The sequence below is a fragment of the Papio anubis genome, chromosome 2 (genome assembly GCF_008728515.1).
Source record: "Papio anubis isolate 15944 chromosome 2, Panubis1.0, whole genome shotgun sequence".
In the NCBI taxonomy this organism is placed as follows: Eukaryota; Metazoa; Chordata; class Mammalia; order Primates; family Cercopithecidae; genus Papio; species Papio anubis.
This window is the reverse complement of record NC_044977.1, coordinates 50,019,362-50,041,432: the sequence shown is the minus strand read 5'-3', so window position 1 is coordinate 50,041,432 and position 22,071 is coordinate 50,019,362. Positions and strand designations below refer to the sequence as shown.

The 22,071-nt window shown below is 54.3% G+C and overlaps 1 protein-coding gene across 5 annotated transcripts in view; it reads right to left on the bottom strand.

Annotated features, from left to right (window-relative positions):
- The window catches only part of GRIP2 (glutamate receptor interacting protein 2), a 106,082-nt gene that overhangs the window by 49,491 nt on the left and 34,520 nt on the right, over positions 1-22,071 (bottom strand). For 4 of the 5 annotated variants that reach the window (XR_002515733.2, XR_002515734.2, XM_021922667.2 and 1 more), the window contains exon 3: positions 17,920-21,903. Coding sequence is in view for 3 of the 5 variants with exons in the window: in XM_021922667.2 (XP_021778359.1) it covers positions 17,920-17,980 (61 nt within the window). In the remaining 2 variants the exon portion in view is untranslated. Of the gene's footprint in view, positions 1-2,433; positions 2,577-17,919; positions 21,904-22,071 lie in introns of those variants that run through there. The other variant, XM_021922668.2, reaches the window with a different exon arrangement.

Here is a 22,071-nt window from a genome sequence, read left to right as displayed (position 1 = left end):
TAGCAGGCCCGGAACAAACATGTCTTTGTGGCTGCGGAGTCAGAGCAGGGCCTCCCGTCCTTGAGGCAGGAGCGTGAACATGGAGAGGGACTTCCTGCCAAAATCTGTGTTCAGGCCTACTGTGTGCCCCAGCCCTAGCCAACTGAGTTAGGTCACGATCCCTTCCTGCCAGAGCTCTGGGGTTAGTGACAGGAAAACAAGACTCCCTGGAGTGAGACTGGACATGCCCAGGGTGTGGGGCCTGAGAAGGGACCCACCCAGAGCCCATCAGGAGCAGAGAAAGGACACAGGGCTGCCTGGTCCACAGAGCCCAGCTCCAATCCTGACGCTCACTGAGGCACACTGCCAGTGGGCTGACTTCTCAGGGCTGCAGTCTTCTCTGCCAAATGTGGAGGTGTATGGAGTGGCCACCTGTTGGCTGCCCTCACCAGCTCCAGGGGAGGCCACATGACCAGGCCTGGCCAATCAGAGGCTCAGTGATCCGTCAGAGGTGGGCGTGTGATACAAGTTGGACCAATGAGAGCTGTTTCTGGGGCATTTGCTGGAACTACTGGAAATAGGCTCTCTTTCCTTAGGGATGGCTGAGCTGGTTGACCTTAAGTTTGAAGGTGCCAGGAACCCTCAAGGAAAGGAAACAGTCTGCCTGGAAATGAAGCTCACTAAAGTGAAGCAGAGCAAGCTACGAAGAGACCCAGAGTCCTAATGATGTTAATTTGGCATCTGGATCCCACTGTGCCTGAAGCTCCATCTTTACACTTTTTGAAAGAAGAGCCTTGGTGCTGATGCAAACTGAAGCAAGTGTGATCATGAGGTTCTGTGATCTGGGGAGGAGACCTAGGATGGGGGCCACAGTGGTGAGGGTAAAGGTCAAGTAAGTCATCAGAGAGAGAAAATGTCAGAGAGATCAGGAAGGGCCTTGAATGCCAGGCTCAGGAGCTGAGCATATTTGAGTTTTGGCAAGCTTCCTCCCATGGCAGCAAAGGGGTGGAGGCCAGGAGGCCAGGGAGGAGACTGGGCAAAGGCCCAGGTAGTTGATGCTGAGCCTGGGCCAAGGTGGAGGTCATAGGCCCATGAGGAGGGGAAGACACCTCCCTGGCAGTGCCCCAGGTAAGGTCTCCAGGGCACTGCTGCCTTTGTGGCCCTGACCACAGCAGACCAAGGTGACCCCACTCACCTGGGACTTGGGTTGGAAGATCAGATGTGCCCAGGCCAAGAAGGCAGAGCCTCCGTTGCCAAGGAGGGGTGGGCCCATCGGGTCAAATCCCAGCTTTGTCACTTCTGGCTATATAACCTTGAACAAGTCACTTAGCATCTCTCTGCCTCAGTTTTCCCAACTGTAAAATGGGGAGAATAACAGTACCCAAGTGGCAGTGTGGTTATGAGGATTAAATGAGAAAATGCACAGAAAGCTTAGAACAGAGCCTGGCCCAGAGGAAGCTCTCGACAACAGCCAGCTATTATGATTATTAGTGTTATTTTTTCTGGGTTGCTAAGGCCAGGTCCAGAGGTGACCTGGCTCTGCTCCTTGCCATGTGAAGGGAGGTGAGAATCCAAGTCCACTGGGCCCTCAGAAGCAGGGTTGGGGGCTCTGCTGTAAAAGTCATCTGGGTGTCAATCCCAGCTCGGCCACTGCCCTCCCTGAGCCTTGGTTTCCTCCTCTGTCCACTGGGACCACAGTCCCTGCCCTTGGAGCTGTTGTGCAAAGATATGGTAAGAACGTGGGAAGAAACCAGTGAGGCAACCCCAGGGCAGTGAATGCAGTACGTTCTGGTCCGGGCCGCAAGCTCCCTCTTTGGGGGAATAAGGTGAGCCTAGGCCAAGGCTGGAGAGACTCATGAAAAATCGTGTCTGCCCCTCTCTGGGTCCCAGCCTCAGCACACCCAGGAATGTGGCAGCTGTAATCCCCCATCCCACACATTCCCAGAGTCCCAGGGTCTCACCAGCCAGACCCCCAAGCCAGAGTTTCTTCTTCTGCTGAGGTCCAGCCTCCTGTCCACCTGTGCTGGCACAGGAACTCCTCACCACCACCTTGCCTGTGGGCCTTGGGCTCTCACCCCTCTGGGTCAGACACTCACTCCCACCAGGCAGCTGTGCAGATCCTGAGATTGGGCAAAAGGCTTTGCTCCCACCCGGATGGGACCAGCCTTCCTCCTACAGGGCTGAGCGCTGCCCTCAGAACCTCGAGACCCGCCTGTTCTGCCTGCCTGTGCCGGACAGCCCTGGGGGAGGCTGAGCTATCCTACTGCAGGACAGTGGCCAGGGTCAGACAGACAGCCCTAGCAAGTGTCCTGCCCCACCCTCCCCAAGCCCTGGGTTTCCAGGGAGTGGCAGTCCCGGGTCTCAGCCATCCAGTCCCCTCTCTCTGGGCAGCAGCTCCAGAGGGACCTATGTGTTCAGCCCCATCACTCTGCCCACAGACCCCCCATTACATACCCGCCTCTCCAGGGGTCTCCCGGCTGAGCCCACACAGCATGTTCGCTATTGTCTCCCCTGCTGCCCACCAACTCCCTCGGGAGCCACGCTGCTCGGCCCTCCCTTCCCTCCCCAGGGAGGGGCTGTGGGAGGGAAGCTCACAGCTCCCACTGGCTGGGCACCGAGTCCACCCACTGCAGCGGGCGGCTCTCTGCTTAAAGGGGACATGGCTGTTGTCAAGGCTGGCTCCAGGACAGGGTTCAACATGCCCCACCCCTGCAGCCTGGGTCTGGACAGGGCGTCTTTGAAGGTGGCATGCCTGGGGCTTCCTCCAGGACTCTCAGGCAGAGAGAGAGCCTGCTCCTAACTTGCCCTGGGATTTTGGCAAACGACTGCCCCCCCAGGCATCAGTTTTTTCATCTGGAGACAGGGAACAGTGCTTTCCAAACTTTTTTTTCTTTTTTTCTACGTAGCAGATTCCAAGAGAATTTGCACAGAACCCCTAGACATAAGCTAGATGAAGCACAGACTCTTTGACTGCATGAACAATGCCAGGGCATCTCTGCAGTTCTCAGCTTAGAAACCCTTGAGCTCAGAGACCCTCCAGGGCCCTCCCACCAATGTTCCAACTACCTCTCCTAGGTCTCAGTTTTCTCTTGGGTAAGATGGACCCAGTAGCCTGCCACATGGAGTGGCCACCCAGCTTTTTGTGAAGACCAAGTGAGCTGCGTGGAGGATCTGCCCGCCTCTGGGCTTGATAGGCAGGGCCAGCTGGTCACAGGCTCCGGCCACACCTGGCAGGCTCTGCCCCCTCCCAGACTCAGCTGGGCCTTAGCCTTGCACACTCCTGGGATTCCTCCACGTTGGTTCAGGACTGACCAGGCTGATCCTAATGGACACCTGAGGCTCCTCCTCTACCTGTCTGTGAGAAGGGGTGGCAGGCTGCACCCAATTTCCCCTGCTCTCCATCCCACCAGTGTGTGCTGGCACCAACTGAGGGTCAGGCACCAAGAAGGGTGGGGTGATGGTGACACAGGACACTGAATGGTGGGTGTCAAGAACCCATACAACTGCACAGTGCATTTGGCAAGAGAGAACCAGACAGACAAGGCCTGGCTCCCATGGAGTTCCTGGCCACATGGGAACACACGAGCCTCATATTTCTTCCATGTGTCCTGCAGCTAGTGGGAGAGGGCTGCCCAGTAGTTAGGGACCCGAGGCTTCTTGTGGGCTCCCTCCAGAACAGTGACCCAGCATGGAATTTAACCACAATTCCTGGGCCACTCCACAATGGCTCCTGCCAGTCCGACACCAGTGGCACCTTTAGAATAATCCAGGTTCTAAATCTGGGGCGGGGCTACTTATGCCTTTGTATCTGCAAACTCAAGACCCTACCCTGTCGCCCACTTCCCATGGTGCCTTCCTCTTTGGGCAACTTGAGATCTATTTCTAGGGGAAGGGTCCAGGTGCCAAGCAAGTTTCCCTTGACCAGCAGTGATGCCAAGGTCTCTGCCACAGTGGGGGTAGTGAGGGTCAGGTTGCAGAGGGAAGACCTGAATTTAGTGGACATTTGCTGGATGACTCAAATCATGCAGGGAAGGGGGTACACACACTCAATGTGGTCACCGGTACCCTGGCAGTGGTCAGAGAGAGGCTTGCCATGAAGACCCTGACCTTCACCAGGGCACAGAGGCCACTTTGGAGCAGTCTTAGCTTCAACCAGGCAGGAAGGGGTGCATGTGAACTGCTCTAACAGACCCTCACCCCACTCGCCTCCATTCCCTCCATCTATAGCCTCTTCATTCAGGGAGGACAGGCACGTGGCACCCAGGCCATTGGCGTTAGATCTGCCCCTTCTTTCTCCCTCTTTCTCCCTCTTTCTTTCTCTCTCTCTGTCTCTCTCTCTCTCTTTTTTTATTTTCCGAGACAGCGTCTTACTCTGTCATCTGGGCTGGAGTGCAGTGGTACAATCTCCACTCACTGCAACACACTGGCTGGGCTCAGATGATCCTCCCACTTCAGCCTCCCTAGTAGCTGGGACTACAGGCAGGTGCCATCATGCCTGGCTAAGTTTTACATTTTTTGTAGTGATGAGGTTTTCGCCATGTTGCCCAGGCTGGTCTCAAACTCCTGTATCTGCTCCTTCTCAAAAAAAAAAAAAAAAAAAAAAAAAAAAATTTGCTCCCCATACAGATGCATTTAAATGAGTGATTAAGATTGGTGATTGGAAGCCTTGCCACATTTCTCTGCTCCTTCTCTTAAAAAAAAAGGTTGCTCTCCATACAGATGCATTTAAATGAGTGATTAAGATTGGCAATTGGAAGCCTTGTCAAGTTTCTGGCTCTCTCACTGCTCCTTTGGAGTTTACTTTTGTGGACCCCCAAGCTCCTGGAAAGGTCGTGCCGTGGATTATGGGAGAGCTTCTGTGTGGCGTTTCTCTGAGTGCCTGCCATGCTATGCACTGTAGGACCAAGACAAGGAGGCAGATGGGAAACAGCATCTCCCCTTTGCCCTCTGTCCTCGACGACCTACTGAGCACGTTTTCATGTGATTTTATCCAAGTGCATGTTCAGAAGCAATTATTGGTCCATTTTGGAACAAGACAGAATTTAAATAAATAACTTGGCACAGAGAGGTTAAGCAACTTGCCCAAGGTCACCCAGCTGGTGAGGATGGAGCCAAGTTTCACACTCAGGAGGCCTGGCCCCAGCACTGCTATTCTTAATGGCACTGCTATGGGTTTTAGGATTTCAGGGATTTGTAAAAGCATCTGGGAGTGCAGAGGAAGAGGAATTAGCTCTGTCTGAGAGTCCACTGAGAAGGGTTTTCTTGAACTGACTTTGAAGGATGGGAAGGAGTTTGTCAATGAAGGAAAAAGCCATTGCATGTGTGTGAGTCCATGGCCGAAAGAAGGAAACAGAGATACGGCCAGGCCAGGGGTGGTCTTGCTCCTCCAAGTGCGGTCTGAGGACCAGCAGCATCTGCATCACCTGGAGCTTGTCAGATACGCAGATACTCAGGCCCCACCCAGACCTGCCAAATCAAAAGCTGCATATTAAGAGGGTCCTCAGGTGATGCATATGAAGTTTGAGAAGCGCTGTATTAAGGAGTTTGTCTTTCATCCTGCAGGAAATGGAGAGCTAAGGATGGCTGTAGTGCAGCGGGGCGAGACAGCTTTGTAAGAATCTCATACATGGAGTGCAGGCTGAGAGTAGGTGAGAGAAGGATTTCCGTCTGGGAGGCGGCCTAGGAATGAGCAGCAAGGGCTCCTTCTAGGACATGAGAGGAGGCAAAACTGCTGCTTGATCACCCTCCAAAGACAATCCTTCTTGTCCAGTGCTGCCAACTTCAGGGAAGCAGAGGAAAAGGGGAACAGATTGCCTGGGCATGCAAGGTGGCTGGAAGCCAGGCCTGCCAAGCACCCAGGCCACCAGGGGCTCCTGAGGACAGCATCTGACTGCTTCATGTTTCAAATGCTGTGGGTGACACGTGAGGGGGACTAAGCAGCCCAGGGGAGATGGCAGGGCCACTGAGCTGGCAGGCAGCCCCTCTTTGGTCAGGAGGGGCCTGATATGTCCATGTCCCCAGGTTTGTGAGACAATTGGAAGATGGATTCCTGTGTGATCGGGGCACTTGTCCAAACCTCTCTGGACCTCAGCTTTCTTGGCTGTAGAATGAGAATAATGAAAACACTCGCCCCCTAGGGTTGGGAAGACCACGTATTAATGAAACAGGAAGCATTCATCTACTCACTTGCCTGCCAAGAGTCTCAAACTAACACCGCCAAACAGGCCAGAAACAGAATTTCAAGGGAGCTAAGCACACAGGTCAGACGTGCCCAGGTTCGAATCCCAGCTCCACCACCCACAAGCTGTGTGACCCTGGGCAAGTCACATCTGTCTGAGATTCACTTTGCCCCTGTGAGGAGTGAGGGTCAGAGAGCTTGGAAGGGTTTTGCAAACTCACGGTCACCATATGCTCTTCCCAATGGAGGCCCAGGCCTGCAGGGCCCTCACATGGTCTCTCAGTGGGGCACCACTGGCACTAGAGTTGGGGCATTCTGCTGTGTGGGGCTGCCTCTCACCCTGCGGGTTCCTAGCATCCCTAGCCCCTCCCACCCAGAGGCTAGTGGCCACTGTGGTTGAGAACCAAGCTCATGCTGCACAGGTGGGAAAACTGAGACCCAGAGAGGGCCTTGTCAGGGGTGCCCCACCAGTACAGCGAGGGCCTGGACCCAGGCCTCTGTCCTTCATCTCAGACTCCAGGGCTGAGTCTGTCATAACACAGGCGAGCCTTGTCCTGAGCCCACCAGGGGCCCTGAGTGACAGCCGGAAATGAAGTCTAGGTGAGAGGGAGGCAGCGATGGCAATTCAAGGACAAGAGAGATAAATCTTTATTGCTCTGGGCTGTCAGTTGCTTCTTCCTCTGACCCTCCTCCCTCCACCCCAGGGGCCAGGCCGGGACTATTGCTCCCTCCCTGCCTGGTCCTCTCAGAACCTGCATCTTGTTGTTAAACATTTCAGCCAGTTAGGCATTATTGTACCCATTTTATAGATGGGGAAACTGAGGCTCAGTCTGGGATTCCACCAGCCACAGGAGAGGGGCACTAGGTGACCCCCTCTTAGGGGGTGCTGTTTGGTCTTGTCCCCACTCTGTCTAAGGTATCCCACATCTCCCCAGCCCCCATGGCCCCTCACCTGACTTCAGAGAAGGCTGGAAGGAGCTTCAGGGGTAGTGCCACCCAGTGGGCTGCCTGAAGCTGTGGGCCTCAGACCTACAGAGCCTGCCAGCCTACAGGAAAACACGCAAGGCCACAGGCCAAGGAGGCTCTGACAGCCGCAAGAGCAAAGCATGGCAGCCGTGTGGACAGACCCAGGAGAGGGGGTTTCCAGAATGTTGAGAAGAGCCACTGTCAACATAATTGGAACAGAGACTCCATGCACCAGGCCTTGTGACCAGCATTTTGCACACATTTTCTCATTTCATCCCAGGAACATCTCCACTTCAGAGATGAGGAAGCCAGGGCCCAGAAAGGTGAAGTCACTTGCCCTTAGGCAAAATATCAGGGGGAGCCAGGGTTTGAACCGAGGCCTGCCTGATGGCATCCCCACCCAGTGGCCCTGAGAAATGCACACACCGAACCGCTCTCCACAGCCTAGGCATGTGAACAGAGTCACGAAGCCCAGGGCAGCCAGCCAGATACAAACACATGTTCAGAGGAGCTGGGAACCCCTGACTGGGCAGGCTCAAGTCACCAGCAGGCCAGGGGCCTGGCCACGGATGGGACAGCTCCCAGGGGCTCCCTCTTGGGTTCCATGCTTCCCTTGACACCCACAATAGCTTCCCTCCTGGAGGAGAGGACATGGGAGTACAGCTGTACAGTGGGCCTCCCTGAGCCTCAGGTTTCTCCCCTAAAATGTGGATGATGAAGTTGTCTGTACTAACAAGGTCTTTGCTGAGAAGCTCAGTGAATGAGCGAAACACCTAGAAAACTATAGCATGTGGGCACAGGGAGATGGCCAGCATGATCATGGCCCTGCCGTGTCTCTCTGGTCACTCATTCGCTCAGAGAATATTTACTAAGCACTTACTACTTTCCAGAGGTCAGCTGGGCCAGAGGTTTCAGCAGTGAACAGAGCAAGCAGACCCTCCCTTCTTAGAGCTTCTGGTCTAGGGAGGACCAGAGATCCAGCAAGAAAAACAGACAGACAGAAGGCATTTGAGATGGTCCTGAGAGCTGTGACAGACATAGTCACGATGTTGGCACACAGAATACAAGGCAGGTGGTCAGGGAGAGCCTCTCAGAGTAGGCAACTTTTAAGTTGAGTCCCAGGTGTCCTTCACCAGCATCTTCACACCCCATAGGGACCTGTGGGTTGGCTAGAGGGAGGGGACTGCTCTGCAGTAACTGCCCGGAGCTGGATGAGAAGGCACAAAGGGAGGAGGAAGTTCCAGGTAGGCCGACCAAGCTTGGGTGCCGGGAGCAGCTGAGGGGCAGGTGCAGCTGAGGCACAGAGACAAGGTCAGCAGGGGCCAGGGAGAGGAGTTGGGATTCTGTTGAGTGTGAGGGGAGGGTTTTTGGCAGGGTCGTGGTGTGACCTAACTTCTGTTTTGCAATGGCAACAACCGGGAGTGGGCTGCAAGGGTCAGGATGGCACAGGGTGAGGGGTCTGGGGGAGGAAATGGGCCAGGCACTTCAGAGGCAGGAGATCTGGAATCCAGGTCCCTTCTGCTCTGAGCCTCATTTCCTCTTCAGTTAAGCATCAAAGCTCCTCTAATGACAGCCAACAGGGCACGTCTGAGGAACTGCCAGGCAAAACAGGAAGAAAAAGAAAAATGGGCACCAGCTATAAACTGGCGAGGCACAGAGCGTGGAGGGCAAACAGCCCCAAGTTCATGCAGAGGTGTCCCAGCTAACTGTCACCAGAGAAGTGGAAACAGAAACAGCGAGCTCTCACTTGACTCTCCTCAAAATGGCAAATGCTAGAAATGCAGACAAAACCAAGTGCTGGTGAAGATGTGGGGAGACGGAGATGGAAAGTCACAGCACTGCTGGTGGGGGGTAAACTGAGGCAGCCACAGTGGCAGCAGCTGGCAGTGTTAGGAGAAATTCCACGTCTGGCCACCTGTGTCCCAGAATCCTCACTCCTGAAGTTATTGCAGAGTAATTCTACCCCTACCCAGGTCCCTAAGGGGCGTGAACTCTTGAGAATGTTGGTAAAGGTGACCTGGGACTCTATCCTAGGGTAGGGGACAGTTAATGTGGTGACTGCACACTGTGGAGTGTGACACAGCAGTTAGAAGTGCAGCCACATGAATGGATCTTAGAAAACCTGGTGTCACATTAAAGAAAGAAAGGAGGGGAGAAAGGAGGCAGGAAAGATGGAAAGGAAGGAAAGAAGAGAGACAGATGAGATCTACCCTGTGGTATCAGTTATGTATTGAAATGTGGTGTCATTATCTATTGAAAGCAGACACATAAAGCACTATCTATGCTGCAAGGGCACGCACAGACTTAAACACCTATTTCACCTATTTCAAGTGCAAGTTTAGAGGGAAGTAATTTGGGGTGGCGATAGGGCATGAAGGAGAGGAAATAAGATAATACAGAGCCAGATCCGGCACTGGGATGGCCCAGAACAATGTGTGCTTTGAACTGAGAAATTTAGCTCGACCTTTGGAACTTGGAGTTAAAAAATTAAAAATAAATAGGTGCCTCAGATGGCATGTTAGAAGTTGAAACTCTCTCCTGAGGATGCTGCTGGAAGAGTTCGGAGGGAGAGAGGGATAGGGTCAGCGAAGTGTCTTAGAAAACTGACTTGAATGGGTGCTCAAAACGCTCCTGGATGAGGGGTTGGGCCTTGCTGTCTGTCCACCCTCCCCATCCTCCTCCCCTCAGGGGCTACTCTGACTGTCCACCTGCCCTCTCTCTGCCTTCCTAACAGAAAGCAAAACATGGAAATAAATGGACAAAGCTATCGGGGCTCAGGTCCAGGAAAAAGCGGCATTAAGCATCTAATCTCAGGATGGCAGTGGCCCCTCCCTGCCCTGTCCTAGAGAAAGTCCCGCACTGGGACTCAAGAGACCCAAGTTCGAAGTCCAGCCACTGCTCACACAGGGCCTACTATAGGCCAAGAACATTACACATGTTGAAATGTCAGCATCTCTTGTAGAAAGAACTACATCCAAAGAGGATCTGCTACAAACCGACCCAGAACAAAGGTGGCCACAGAGTCAGGGATGCTCAGAGGAGGAGTCCAGGAAAGCTGCTGGGTGGAGGCGGTGTCTGAGCCAAGCCTTGAGGGACAAAGAAACTCAACACTCAAAGGTAAGGTAGGCAGGGACTTCCAGGGAGAGGGCACAGCCTGGGCAGAGGGTGGGAAGTGGGAAGGAAAGGTACCACCAAAAGGGTCCCCAAAGAGCAGGTGGCTGGCTAGGCACCCAGGGCCGGATTCTGCAGACACAGTTCTGAGGAGAAGAGAGGGCAATGAATCAGGGCATTCCTGGCACTGTGACCGGCCATGTGGATGACATTTAGGAAGGAGCAGGCTCTCCGGAGGCCCCTCCGGTGAAGACACAGAGAGCTTGTGCAGCTGTACACAGGCCAAGCCGTCAGGAGCAGTGCACGGGCCTCCGCACCCTGGAGTTGCTGCAGCGACTCCCCCTTGTGGCTGGTAATCAAGGCATGAGGGTAGTGGACGAGGCTTCGGGAGGGGTGGGCACAGCTGTCATCCTGTGCCTGTGACCGGCTTTGGTCTCAGGGTCAGCCTGTGGCTAACACTGTGCCCGGAGTCCCACCACCCACCCATGGATGAAGCATGACCCTCCGTCCATACGCAAATGTCCTAGAGAGAAGGAAAGGGCCAGCATTTGCTGAGCACCTACTAGATACGCAGCACTTTATGTACACTGTCTTATGGAATCTTTCAAGAGTCCTGTGGGATAGACATTGCTATTCCCATGCTACAGTGCGAAACCGAGGTCAAGAGAGGGGAAGGGGCTTTGTCAAGGCGGCCCAACTAGGATGGGCAGAGGGCCAGACCATAAGAACCAGGTGCTCCCTCCTCGAGCCCTTTGTACAGACTCTTCCCTTTGTCTGGAATGTTCTTCCTCATTTTCATCCTTAGAGTCCAGTCTAATACCTCCACCCAGAGGCCCACCCTGGCCACGCGGGGTGTGTCTCTTACCTCCCTCAGCCTTTCCTCCAATGCCTTTCCTCTCAGCCCTTCCTCCACCTTTTCTTTTCCACTAAATGGGAGATCCACAACTGTCTTGCTCACTGATTTCAACCCCATGCCCAGGGCAGGGTTGTGCACACAGTAAGTGCTACACAGGTGTTTGCAGAATGAATGAATGAGAAATATATGATGAATGTACATAATCTCTGAATTGCCATATTGGAAAGAAACCAACAATTCATCCCTTCTAACATGCAGGAATCCTCTCTGCTGTTTAGTACAGCTTGTACACCCCCATAAATGGGAGCTCACCACCTCTGAGCAGCCCACCCTATTCCTGAACAGTTGTAAGGGGCGAGAGTCACTCTGTTATCCCAGCTGCAGCCTGCCTCCCTATGGCTCCCCCTGGTCCCACACCATGGCCTCTGAGCCCTGGCAGGAGAGGCCACAGCTCAGTCTGGATGTGGCTTCAGTGGGGACCCAGTGTGTGGCTGAACACGGTGGTGACCATTCACCCTGTTATTCCAGGGCCACCTCCTGGGGGCTCCCCCAACCAGGAAGAACAAACCATCCTCCCAGATGCCACAACATCTGACCATGCTGGACAGACATCCTTTATGTCCAAGTGGGGAAACTGAGGCTCAGAGAAAATGGGAACATAAGCCTCTAATAATGACAATCCTGGCTGGCCCCTACCCAGCACCCTACAGATTTCATACTACTTCTCGCCTCTAGGGGCGTTTACTTCAGTCCCATGAGGCTGGGCTCATCAATCGTTTCATTTTACAGACAAGGAAACTGGAGCCCAGAGACAGCTCAGTTCTCCGGCTCCTAAGCCTTAAATCACAGTTCAGTTCACACACATTCTCAAAGGGCTTGGTGGACGTGGTGATCACCAGATTCTGTGTCCTCATGGTAGACTTGAATATTGAAAGAGAATCCTGGAGCTGTGAACCCACGGTGGACCCTCGGGCAGGGTGAGAACATGGGAAGGACCATCCAAGGACCCCAGGCTGCCCAGCTGAGAATATGCCAGAGAGATCGGCAGAGGTGTGGGGGTGGGAGACCCACAGGGTTTGGGGGTGGGCCCTGGCAGAGACCATGTGTTTGAGGACAGGGCTTGACCCTGGGATTTCCAGGCCAGTGCCTGCTGCCTGGCAGCTGAGCCCCTGTGCCCCAAACCGACCAGCCCTCTCCATCCTCCCTGCCTCCCATTCCCAGCACCAAGTAGCAGAGCCTATTCCCACCTTCGAGCCTTTTTATCACCATCCTCCAGGAATGCCCTCTTCCTAATCCCTGTCTGCCAGGCCAAGTCCTACAAGCCCTCCAAGACTGCTGCCTCAGGAAGCCCTCCCGCTGACTGGGGCCTCATCTAGGGCTCCAAGCTCTCGGCACCTCTCAGTCCCACTGTGTGTCAACTCACTGGCCATCCCACACTCTTCCTTGCCCATCTACCCCTAGAAGAAGACACCAGCATGGTGATGAAGTGTGAGGAACATTCTAGTATGCCACCCTCCCTGCAGCAGCACCGCTGGGGCCTCAGAGGGGTCCTGAGTTCAAGTCCTGGATCTACCTCCATCTCTGACGGGCTGGATGACCTTGGGCAAAACCAGCCTCCATCTCCCCATGTATAAAATGGGAGTACATGCGTGGCCGCAGGAGAAGTAGGGCTTGCGGTCTTTGGGGGCTGCTTCAGCTCTGGCCTCAGCCAGCCTAGAACCCCTCCACCTCCATCCCCAGCTTGAATTCCAAATGACCCTCGGCTACTTACAAACCCCAAACAAACCTTCCTCAACAAACCCACTCTGCACATGGGCACTGAGACACAGCACGGAGCAAGGATCTTACCCAAGGTCATCCTACAGGGACCCCAGCAGCCCCAATTATGTGGCTGTTAGCGACTGCTGGCCATGTGCCCCGTTTCACCCGCCCACCTGCCCACCACATCTGCTTATGAGTAACCACTACCTCGACCAAGATAGCAAAATGTGAGAATCAGAGAGCCAAGGTTGGCCCAAGGGGAGTGAGTGGGCGGGAAGGGGGAGGCTGCAAGGCTTCCAGACCCAGGAGAGCAGGGGCCCAGAAGGGATACTGAGGCCAGGAGGAACACGGACCTGCCAAGGACCCATGAGGAGTCACGGTCAGCCTCAGTCCCTTGGCTGATGGAGGTGCTTTCTGTTGCATCTGACCATCTCCCCAGTGGCTGGGGAGACAGGGTTGAGAGCCTTCACAATGATCCAGACAATTAAGACAGGCAGATGGTTCTGCTGGACTGAACATTCAAGCCGACAGACGGAGACAATGCCGGGACCTGAGTTGACGAGATCAGCTTGCGTTCCAGAGGGAGACACGCGCAAGCAAGGCCAATGTGCAGTTGGGACATTCCGGGAGGGGCTTGGCACGTCTGTCTGCTCTGCCCGGCTCAGACCTCCCCAGGCCCTGGGCTCCACTCTGGGCTCTGCTCTGCAAGAGGGACACAGAGAGGATGAGGTACGGACAGAGGTGGCAGCCAGGCGGAGAGGGCAGAGACTGTGTCCTGTGGGGAGCGGGGCTCACAGCCTGGGGCAGGGAGAGGCATCGCTTTTTCTGCAGGGCTGTCCTGGGACAGGAGAAGCAGAGAGAAGGCAGAGGACTCGGGGGAGCCTGGGGAAAGCAGAGGAGTGGCCACATGTTGGGAATACAACCAAGGGGTCCCTTGCACCCAGCAGGGGAGGCTGAATAAGCTGACCGTGAAGGAACGCCCCCAGGGTGAAATGTTTGGAAGTCAGGCGGCCTGGGTAGGCTCATGCTCCAGTACTTCTTTCCTAGGTGTGTGACCTTGGAAACTAACTTCGTCTTTAAGCCTCAGTTTCCTCAGCTGCAAATGGGGTGATTTAGTTCATAACGCACAGGCCTGTTGCAAGGGTGAGAAAGTACATGGGAAGTGCCTGGCACACAGCAAGTGCTCCATAAACGTTTGGGAAACGCAGAACAGGTCTAGAGGTTCACTCCAGCCTGCTGGGATTCTGCAATTCCAGGACGTGAGTTTATCCCTGTCTTCTTGATTCAAAAAAAAAAAAAAAATCACCTGGTCTTCGAGCCACTATAGCTGATCTGAAATTCTGGTACCCGCAGGCATGGAGGAGGGCAGAGGCTCAGGAGTGGGGCACTGGAGAGAGAGGGCTCATTTCCCCACGCTGGGAGTCAGATTTGAGGCCCTGATGTGGCTGCCAGGAGACATGCCAGGAGCCGGATGTGGTGGCGTGTGGGAGGCCAAGGGGAGCCTCATTAAGGAGCGGAAGGAGGGAGTGAATAATTCATCACAGACCAGCACCGCCGAGTGGGCACAGGCAGACAAAGCTCAGGAGGGCCAGGACAGGGGCTTTTATGTCTGTCTTGTTCCCTGTTGCACCCCAAGGGCCTAGAACAATACTTATGACATAATAGGTGCTCAATAAATATTTGTTGAATGAATAAGTGACACAGGCTATTCTCCTGCCTCTACATCCATCAGTTCTGCCCACCCGACAGTCCTGGCTCCTCACCTCCTGCCTGGGCCCCACCCAAGCCTCCTTCCTCCAACCCCACCTATGGTCTGCAGAGCACAGCCAGCGCCTATTCTTTTCTTTTTCTCTCCCTATTTATTTATTTATTTATTTATTTTGGCACAATCTCAGCTCACTGCAATCACTGCCTCCCAGGTTCAAGCGATTCTCTTGCCTCAGCCTCCCAGGTAGCTGGAATTACAGGCATGCACCACCGCGCATGGCTAATTTTTGTATTTTAAGTAGTGATGGGGTTTCACCATGTTAGCCAGGCTGGTCTTGAACTCCTGGCCTCAAGTGATCTGCCCACCTCAGTCTCCCAAAGTTCTGGGATTATAGGCATGAGCTACTACCATACCTGGTCCAGATCCTATTCTAACACTCGAAGCAGTCCTCCACTCTCTGCTGCTCAAGGACTATCCATGGTTCCCACTGCCCCCAGGACAGGGTTCAAGCTCCACAGCCTTTCACCTCCTCCACCCTGCCTCTCTCCTCTCCCCACACCCTTCATGCTGACCAAGGCTCTCATGGGGTCTTGAGGCAGATCTTTCAAGCCTCCAGGCATTTTCTTTTTTTTTAAGAGACGGAGTCTTGCTCTGTCGCCCAGGCTGGAGTGCAGTAGCACCATCTTGGCTCACTACAACCTCTGCCTCCCAGGTCCAAGTGATTCTCCTGTCTCAGCTTCCCAAGTAGCTGGGATTACAGACACGTGCTACCACGTCCAGTTAATTTTTTTAGTAGAGATGGGATTTCACCATATGTTGGCCAGGCTTGTCTCGAACTCCTGACCTCAAGGGATCTGCCCGCCTCGGTCTCCCAAAGTGCTAGGATTACAGGCATGAGCCACTGCGCCTGGCCACCTCCAGGCATTTTCATGAGCTGCTCCCCTGCTTATCTACCTGGCAAACTCTTACTCATCCTTAAATACCCAGCTCTGGGAGTCTCTTTTGACCTCTCTCAAGCAAAATCATTGCTTCCTTCTAGAGGCAATAACTACACCCTTGAGTCTCAGTTTGGAGGACATAGGAGGGGTCTCACATGGCCATGTGGCCCAGGGACCTCTGCCCAAGTATTCAGAGTGAGAAAATGGGTCCTTACCCGGAGAAGATGAGCAACAGGACGGCTCATTAAAATCATATAGGCTGGAAATGGACAAACGTGTCGCCAGGCATTTTTTGAAAAAAAATATTTTGAAGAAGAAAACAGAAGAAACACCTTGCGTTCTCCCGTATCTCTTGGATTCTTCTCCCTTGAGGTTTCGTTTTCGTGAATGTTCAGGCTCACTTCATGGGCAAAGCAAGTTCCTTGTGCCTCCCTCAGTGCCCTCCGTGAAGGAGTAGAGAGGGGTCGGGTAGGAGCCTGGCTCAAGTCTGCACACAGTGTGTCCTCAATCAACCAGGCTGAGCCCTCCTCTTTCCTTTGCTTATTTTCTATCAAGAGCTATGCTGGCCCCAGATGTGACTGCCCTGGGGACAGTGGTGTGTACATGGGGAGAGGAAGTAAGTGGTTGGGTCACTACGGGGAAGATGGAATTAAAAATTCCAGGAGTCTACTGTATGTCCCAAACTTCCTCAATTGGCACTGCAATCTCAGAAGGGCAGTTTTTCTTGGGCTCACTTTACCAGGGGAGGAAACTGAGGTTGAGTAGCCGTCCAAGGCCACACAGGGAGTAAGAGCCAGGACAAGATTTGAACCCTGGTCTGTCTGGGCCAATGTAAGCATTTCCTGCATCTCCAAGATGCAGAGCCTGATCCACAGCATGTAGTAGGCTGCTCTCCAAATCTTGGGGAAGCTCAAATCTGAAGCCAACCCAGGATTTCATCTGTCCCTCCAGCCTGGGAGGATCCCACTGGCCTCTTAGGGTCTGTGGAACTGAACAGAGGACAGCAGCCTCAGTGGGGGAGGGAGTGTCTCCTGCGGGGGTGGTCTCAGCACAGGAGTCTCTGACCAGACCCAAGGAGAGGCCTGCTCCTGATGTTCTCCAGGCACCAACTGCTCTGCCTCTGTGGACCGGGCTTCCAGGGACTTCCAGGATGTCAGGCCACCAGCTGCCCTGAGGCCAGTGCAGGACCTAGAGCCCTCTGCTGCCGCACGGACACCCACCCCCATCCCCGACACCTCCCTGAGAAAGATGCTCCCAGTGTAGGCACCTCAGAGTCTGGAAAATGCTCAGTTACAAGCTCACTGGCTGGAGAGAGCCTCCGTATGTCAGCTGTGTGGCCTTAGGCAAGTTACTTAACTTCTCTGTGCCTCATTTTCCTCCTCTGCACAATCAGAATGAGGATGGGACCAGCCTTGCAGGGCTACTGTGAGGAATGAATGAGTGAATGCACTGCTTGGCACACAGTGGCGCTGAGTGAATGTCTGTCACTGCTGTTCCTGTTGACAGTAAGATGATTCTTGGTCCTAAGCCTGAAGCATAGAGATTGTGAATCCACCACCTCCCTCCTCCCCGTGCTGTAGATGGAGAAATGGCAGCATAGGTGAATCCTGGGGTCACACAGCCTGGGGGGCTTAACTCCAGCTCCTCCCCACCTCCACTCCAATCTTGGTCCCACCCTAAGCCCCCTCCTAGCACTCTGAGGAGCCGAGCATGTGTCCAGTCATGGGACCCCGCACAGGCTGGGGCTCAGCATAGAGTGTCTTGCCCAGAGGCAGGCCGCCTTCACCTAGGTCCCCTGTCCCAACTCTCCACGTTCAGCTCCTCGCTCCCTCCCACCCCTGCTCCCCCACACACAGCTCCCCTGCTAGGCAATCCCGGTCCATCTGGACAGCCTCACGGCCTCAACAGGAAGGAGAGAAAAGGCTGCTGGGGACATGCCCTGGGAAGGGGTGGGGGCGATGAAGGAGACACACAGGAAAGTCCAGAGAGACCCAAGGAGAGACAGTGACAGTGGAAGAGGAACAGAGAAGAGCAAGACAGAGACAGACAGAGTGGGAGAGAGAAGGCAGAGCAGAGGCGGGGGCAGAGAACTGGGTGAAGGAGGGCAGACAGCAGGAGAGAGAGACACAGAGAGACCCAGAGGCCAGGCAGAGAGACAGTGGGAGAGAGAGGAAGAGACCCAGAGACAGCAGAGAGACCGAGACAGAGCGATGGAGGAGAGAGAGAAGGAAGCAGAGCGGTGGAGAGACGGGTAAGGGAACTGGAGTGGTCTGGGGCAGAGATACAGAGGGAGAGAGAGAGACGCAGCACAGAAACCCAAAAGGCTCCGCGAGAGAGAGGGGGAGGGAGAGCAGGGGTGATTGAGGACAGGCGGGGAGCCCAGGAAGTCCCTCTGGGCCCCTGGCCGTCCACCCAGACTCACCGGCACCTTTTAGCCGCCGCCTCACCACACCCAGCCGCCACTTGAGTGACACCGCCAGCATTGTGCCCTCCTGCCCTCTGGCAGAGCCCTGTGCAGCCTGCCCCAGCCTCCCACGCCTGGAGTCGGCGCTCCTGTGCCCGCTCCAGAGCTGCCTGCGCTAACTGGCACAGGCTGGGCGCTCCCTTCCTCCGCCCTCCGGGAGTTGCTAAAATAGATAATCCTCCCCGGAGCCAGCGGTGGCATTGGTGGCGGCAAGGCCCTTCCTCCACAGCAGCCGGGCCTGGGGAGTACAGTGCCGGATGTTCTGGCCTCTGCAGCAAACCTTCATCAGGCCCCACCCTCAAGTCCTCTTCCCGCCAAAGTGCTCACCTGGCCCACCCCACCTTTTGCTGAAATCTACCAATCCCCTCCTCCCCTCTGCCCTGGGCTGGCTGTTTGATACCTGAAGGCCTTTGCACCTGCAAGGCCCTCCCCCTAGAATGCCCTTCCACTCTAGTGGGGCTCCACGCATCCTCTCTGCCTGGGAATGTTTGCTCCCTTCAGGGCACCCCACCTGCTGGATCTCAACACATTTCATACTAGGTTGAGATTATCTACCTGACCCCAGGAATAAGGAGTTCTGAGACAAGGACAAGAGTCCACTGTCCTGTGTCCCCAGCAGACAACACCGCACTGGGCATGTGATTGGGGCCACCAGAGTAGAACGAGGAGACCCAGGCCCCTCCTCTTAACTCTTAACACCTACAACTATAACACATAACATGGGGATACCGGAAGAAGCTGCTCAAACTGCTGGTTGGGTGGAGTTTTGGGGACTATGTGTGAGTACTCAGAAAACTCATCCAGCATCTCTTCTTGTCGTACACATGGCTAGCCTCCTCTCTCATCCCACATCCTGACCCCTGAGTTTGGCAGGGCAGTGTTGCCCTAGGGGAGACTGAGGCAGATGGGTAATGACTTGCTCATGGTCACAGAGCACATACATTGCAGAGGTGGCTCTAGAACCCTAGGTTCCTGCCCTCTCTCTACCAAGGCAGGTGTTCATGCTTTCTCCATCCTTTCCCCAAACCATGAAAGCCCCTCTGATGAATCAGGCTACAGACCACACTCATAGGAAGGGCAAGACACCCGTTCGGGAATCATGGCTGCCACAGAAATCAGACTTCGTGTGTGAACCAGCAGTGAGGGCCTCCCTTGAGAAAGCTGGAGGGTTCCCCCACATGCAGAACTCCTGCCAATCCCCATCACTTCACAGCAATCCTATCTCTGGAATCCTTTGGCCCAGCATTCACCAGCACACAGGATTAGGATGGATGGAACACAGGGCAGTTCTGGATACACAGATCCAACCAGTAATAAAAATGAATTACACAGTGAGGAAGTGATTCCCTTCTCAGCAATCTCCCGTCCCTTCAGATTCCATTCAGGAGCCTCCTTTCGGCTCTACCGCGCTACCTCCCTGAAACTTGCAGACAAATAATTTTAAACAAAGAGAGAGCAGGCCCCAGGCTCAGAGCCCCCACAGCACATGGATTCCAGCCCAAAGCATCAGGAGGCACTACTGGCAGAAGGTGAGGCTCAGGGAGGCTCTGTTGGGGCAACTCAGCTAGGCTGGAGGTCCTGGGCTCCTTTACACAGACTCTGCTGAGGGATTCTGTCTTCATCCTAAAGGTATAGGTGGTAGAGGCCTCTCAGGGCTAGTCGAGGAAGCAGGAAGTGGGCACTTGAATGGCATCACCCAGCTCCTTCTCGAGACCTGAGGACAGCATGAGGGCTACCCCACTGCCATGGCCCCTGTCCCATCCCCACCATAAGCCTCTCTTCTGCAGATGGGAGACGTAAGCCTCTAGAGGAGCAGAAAGCTGTAGTTTAGCTGTGCAAACAGAGAGGAAGGGAAGGGAGCAGAGTACACATGCCTTTAGGGATGGGCAGATCTGAGTTCAAATCCCCTCAGTGTGCCTTAGTTTCCTCATCTGACAGATGGGGCTAACAGTTCCTGCCTCCAGTATGGCAGGGCTACACGAGATCACAAGCATAGAGCACTTAGCGGAGCCTGACACACAGTAGGTGATAGATACATAATATGTAACCGTTATTAACGCTGTGGTTATTCTGCCTGGAGCTCAACCCCTTGTGTGTGACTGGGGATGGGAGGCCCAGCGAGGTGAAGGCAGGAAAGTCAGGAGGAATCTGATGCGTTCCGTGAACTATCACATCAAATCCTCAGAGTGCATGAGGGTGGTCCTAGGAACATAGCGATTTTACAAGCAAGGAAATTGAAGCTCAGAGAGGTATGGTACTCCACCAGAGTCACACAGCATGCAAGCGGCAAGACAGGTCTCGGGTTCCAGCCACCAGACTAGGCTGCTGCCACATCTAGGCCCAGGAAGCACCCATTATAAAACCAGTACTGTGGGCCAGGCTGTGGGCCGAGCCCCCCACGCTGGCTTAGCTCAGGGAGTGGAGGCTGCATTGCCTGGGGTTGTGCACACTGTTAAGTGGCAGAGCAGGGTCGGGAGCTCTGGCCATGGATGAGGCTGCTTCTTACCTCCATCAGTGCCTTTGGTAGGAAGAGAAATGGCCCAGGTGGTCTGCAGTGCCAGCTGAAATTGACGTGTGGAAAGCACAGCAATAAATAAGTAATAAATAAATAAGGAGGCCGAGGCTCCCAGGGTGTGGGAGAGGCAGAGTTCTGACCTGGTGGGGTTTCCTGTCACCAGTTAACCCTGAAGGGTGCCCTGTAAGTGTCCCATGCCTTACAGGTGAGGACACCCCCAGGACCACATCCAGACCTGCATAGAGAGGTGAGTCTGCCAGCGAGGCCCAGCTCTGGGTCTCTGTCCCCTACACACCGCCCCCCCAGGAACCCCACAGGCCTCAGGGCCCACTGCAGGAGTACGCATTTATGTGCAAAACTGACTACAGAGCCCAGCCTGAAAACTCCCTGACTATGTGGCCTTAGGCCACTTCCCTTCCCTGGGGCCCCTTAGCTCTTCAGCTGCAAGAGGGAGATGATAACCTCGCCCTGCCTGCTACCTACAGCTGTCCTGGGTCAAATGAAGAAGGGGAGCTCTGAGGGCAGGGTGGATCTGTCCATTACGCCTGGCACTGACTTGGAGGGGACAAAATACTTGTTAGGTGCAATCTCAGGAGTGTTTAACGGTGTGGGCTGTGGAGCCAGCCTGCCTGGGTTCAAATCCCAGCTCTACCACCTTCTAGTTGTGCAACAAGACTGTGTCACTTACCTGCCTGAGCCTCAGTTTCCTCACCTGTAAAGTGGAGATGATAATAGGATATGCCTTCCTGTATGCTGTGAGAGTGAAAGGGGATCAAATGAACATGAAGCTCCTTACACACACTCATTAAAAACACAGAGCATTATTCTTAAGTTTGGTGTTGCAGAGTTTCCAAGTGAAGCTGGAATTCAGGTAGACCTCGGGGAGTCAAGTGGACCAAAGGCCAATTCCTTGGTTGAAGTGGAATTCGGGTAGACCCTGGTAGGTCTGGTAAATTAGTAGTGCAGGTGAGCCAAGATGTGTGCTGAGAAAGAATTTATCTTTAAAAAAAAAAAAAAAAAGGAGCCAAGAGAGATGTTGTGATCCAGGAGTTTCTGATGGTGGCATCCCAGCATTATGTTGGGCCCAAGAGAAGACAACTGTGGGAGGGAGTGGTCGGTGTATTTCCCCATCTCGTCCCAAGCTCAGGGCATCATGTGTCACCTCTGTCTTGAGGGTGCAGGATCCACAAGAAGTCACTAGGGCTCAACCTGTTCAGAGCTAATTTGGGAGGTGGCTCCGTCGATCCCAAAAGATCCAGGTCCCACTGAGAAGCTGCCTGGCTGCAGTAGGTGCAACACAAGAAGCAGAACTGAGGAAGACATGGTCCCTGTCCTCTAAAACCTCCTGGCAGAGACAGACGCTGCTTCTCCCTGAGCCTCAGTTTCCCCACCTGAACGCTGAGGTCAAGAATCCGCACCTCGCAGTGCTGCAGGAAAAGAAATAATGATTCCACATAACTCCCAGTCCCATCCCTGTGTCAGTAGAGGCTGGGGAGAACTTGAGGCCAGTTATGATTTGATGATTTATGCTAGGTATCTGAGGATTGGCTTGGTGGCTCAGGCCGGTAATTCCAGCCCTTTGGGAGGCCAAGGTG